General features: G+C 55.4%; 2 protein-coding genes across 2 annotated transcripts in view; one reads left to right on the top strand and one right to left on the bottom strand.

The window, feature by feature from the left end:
- Positions 1 to 201: 201 nt before the first annotated feature.
- On the top strand, positions 202 to 1,171 carry PTSG_03777 (uncharacterized protein; the record flags this gene model as incomplete). Its single annotated transcript, XM_004995448.1, has 3 exons — positions 202 to 219; positions 453 to 584; positions 827 to 1,171. 3 exons carry the CDS (start codon positions 202 to 204, stop codon positions 962 to 964), a joined length of 288 nt encoding a protein of 95 aa, XP_004995505.1. The 3' UTR covers positions 965 to 1,171.
- The window catches only part of PTSG_03776 (uncharacterized protein), a 2,835-nt gene continuing 733 nt past the window's right edge, over positions 1,098 to 3,199 (bottom strand). The window contains exons 1-6 of the mRNA XM_004995447.1: positions 2,830 to 3,199; positions 2,597 to 2,680; positions 2,299 to 2,382; positions 1,834 to 1,917; positions 1,629 to 1,712; positions 1,098 to 1,383 (exon numbers count right to left, since the gene is read on the bottom strand). The exon at positions 2,830 to 3,199 is cut by the window's right edge and continues 733 nt beyond it. Coding sequence (XP_004995504.1) covers positions 1,290 to 1,383; positions 1,629 to 1,712; positions 1,834 to 1,917; positions 2,299 to 2,382; positions 2,597 to 2,680; positions 2,830 to 3,199 — 800 coding nt within the window. The 3' untranslated portion in view covers positions 1,098 to 1,289. The remainder of the gene's footprint in view (positions 1,384 to 1,628; positions 1,713 to 1,833; positions 1,918 to 2,298; positions 2,383 to 2,596; positions 2,681 to 2,829) is intronic.

The raw sequence follows: 3,199 nt of genomic DNA, 5'->3' as shown, positions 1-3,199 counted from the left end.
GAAAAAAAACCCCTGATGTTCCTGTTAAGGTGAGTGGCGGCAGTGGGACACCCACGCTGGTGACTACTACGATACGTGAGCCTGGACAATACTTACTACATACAGCCATTTAGAAGACACATAAACACAACCCGTCAAAGGTTATTAGCTGACTCTTGCGAGTATTCAGAACTCAATCTCAATCTCGAGCACATAGATTTGATGAACTCCCTAGACAGCGTGAAGCCGCACACACACACACACACTACGTTCCGCGCACAAACAGACTTGTCCGCATACACACACACACACACGCACACACACACACACACGCACACACACACACACACACACACACACACACACACACACACACACACACACACACACGTATGCGCACAACACGCAGCCACGCACGCACACACACACACACACACACACACACTCACATGGCCAACATTTGTGCGTGTCAGGTTGGGGCTACGCTGCAAGCTGCGCTGTTTGCGAAATCTGTAGCAATAGCGCACGTGAATGCGGTGGCTGTGGTGTCTGGCGCGAGTATGCAGGGGAGGATACTTCACGTGCTCCGCGACGCGCTGAAACTGGTGAGGCCCAGATGGCACCGTGTTGTTGCGGCTCTCACACCGAAGGCATGGGCATGAAAGCACGTACTGTAACCATCCAGCTCCAGCACAGGCGACCACAGACACAGAGATACATGCTACGCACGCCCACCCACACTCAGACATATAGATACACAGGCACACCCACCCACACTCAGACACATAGACACGCAGCGCACATGCACATCTCACGCAACATGGGATCCTTCACTTGCTTTGAGCAGGGCGCGGAAGGCACGGTGCATGCCAACATTACGCAAGAGCTGTCCTTAGCCGACGCTGCATCAGTCATCAATGGTGACACAGTTCTTCCTGCGGTTGGGATTGCTGTCGTGCGTGTTGCACAGGAGCCAGCAGCGTAGGCACGACGCCGCTTTGTGTGCGTGTGCGTGTGTGTGTATGTGTGTGTGCGTGTGTGACGTGTGTCAATCGAATCGCTCATTTGGGCCACCCCGTTCTCTCAGATTGCCTTTTGCGTTGTTGGCCTCAGGCACACAGGGTGGCGTGATTGTTGTGGGTGGTGTAAATCAAGAAGTAACCGTCTTGAAGCAATACAGCATAATCCAGAGAACGAACACACCGCGCGAAACAACAGCACCCACAGCGTACACATGTAACCATACAGACACACACGCGCGCGCGCGAGAACGCACACACGAACACACACACACACACATGTGCGCAGGGCTAGAGCTTCACATCGACGGGTTTGCCAATCTTCTGCTTGGCGGCGGCCTCAACCCTGGTGATGCCTTTGGCCGATAGGCGGTTGCCTTCCAATCTTGATGGAATTGCGACCAGTCAGGTGGGAGAGGAAGTAGTGAGTGTTACGAGGTTCAACAACACCAGGCAATCAGAGGCTGGCTGGCTGGAAGGCTGGAAGGCAGGGACGCTGGCAGGCAAACACACACGGCACACACATGCACACACACACATGATCACACACACAGACACACACAGACACACAGACACAGACACAGACACAGACACAGACACAGACACACACACACACACAAAGGGACTCACTCGATCTTCTCCAAGGACCGGCTTTTTGTTGAGGCTGTGGCCAGCGCCACCGCGCCTTCATCGCCAATCGCAGTGTTCCACAACCTGGTGTACATGTTGGAAAGGCGCACGTTGTGAGTGGATTCATATCATTCATATCACGCGTACGTGTTCATATTGCCATGCACACGCAGGCATGCATTTGGGCACGCCCACCGGATCCAACCAGAGCTCTTTGAGGTGGCGATGCGTTTCAACGAGTCTAGCCAACGCGGCGGCCCCACGATTGCCCACGTTGTTTGATGCCAACCTGCACACCCACACACCCACACCACACCCACACGCGCGTACACACACACATACCCCCCCCCAACACACGCGCACACACAAACAGACACAGAAACAGACACAGACACACGCACACACGCACGCACACATATACACACGCGCACACACAAACAGACACACAGAAACAGACACAGACACACGCACACACGCACGCACACACGCACACATATACACACGCACACACACAAACAGACACACAGAAACAGACACAGACACACACACGCACGCACGCACACACACACATATTGTCCGGATGAAGCGATTAGCATTGAGCGCGAAGCATGCACAAGCAAGTAACATGTGCAGTTGCGCAACAGGTATCGGGGGCGCAACATGGACTGACGAGAGCATTGTCAGGGCGCGGTTGGTCTCCAGCGAGCGGCACAGCGCCTCAACGCCGTTCGGGGTGAAGTCGTTGCAATACATCCTGGCCATGACAGCGTTGGAAACACAAACATGCCACGAGTTGGCGAGGCTTTGGAGGTATCCACACACAAACGCTCCCACAATACACCAAAAAGCCAGTGCAGTGCACGCGCACATGCAGATAGACAGACAGACAGACAGACAGACAGACAGACAGACACACACACACACAGACACAGACAGACACACACACACACAAACTTGTTCATGCGCACCTGATCTCCTTTGTGCTTGTGTTGTTCTGGAGTGCAATACCGAGGGCGTGGCACGCAAAGTCGTCCAGATGCTGCTTGTGCAAACTGTAGGGGTAGAAGACCAGATATCCAGCGTCCAGACGGATGACACAAGGGTAGAAGGGTGTGTTTCAGAAGCTCAAGAGCACTCACAAACACACACATACACGCACGCACGCACACACACACACACACACACACAGCGGACAACTCACTCGACGACGATGGCGAGGGCGCCGGAGAAGATCTGCTGAATGCGCTTCTTTGCAACAGCAGTGCAGCGGCTTCGTCTCAGCACGGCGTTGAAGTGGTTTGAGCGCTGCTGTGCCCGCTGTTGCTTGATGCGCTCCGCGTTCTCCCGCTTCCGCCGCCGCTCGTCAGAGACGCTGCCAACGCCGCCGCCGGTCGCATCGCTGCCAGGCTTCATCATTGTGGCCATGTCCGCGAGCACATCGTCGACAAGGCCCGCAGGCACGTCCACGGCGGCGTCGGGCTCGCTGTACGACGCGGGCGGCGGTGCTGTCCAGAGGAACCGGGTGAGCTCATCCGTGAGCCAGGTGTCCACGCGTGGCGCCTTGAAGTGGT

This window comes from Salpingoeca rosetta, assembly GCF_000188695.1.
Source record: "Salpingoeca rosetta unplaced genomic scaffold supercont1.8, whole genome shotgun sequence".
NCBI classification, from domain to species: Eukaryota; class Choanoflagellata; order Craspedida; family Salpingoecidae; genus Salpingoeca; species Salpingoeca rosetta.
This window is presented reverse-complemented; position numbering and strand designations above follow the sequence as displayed.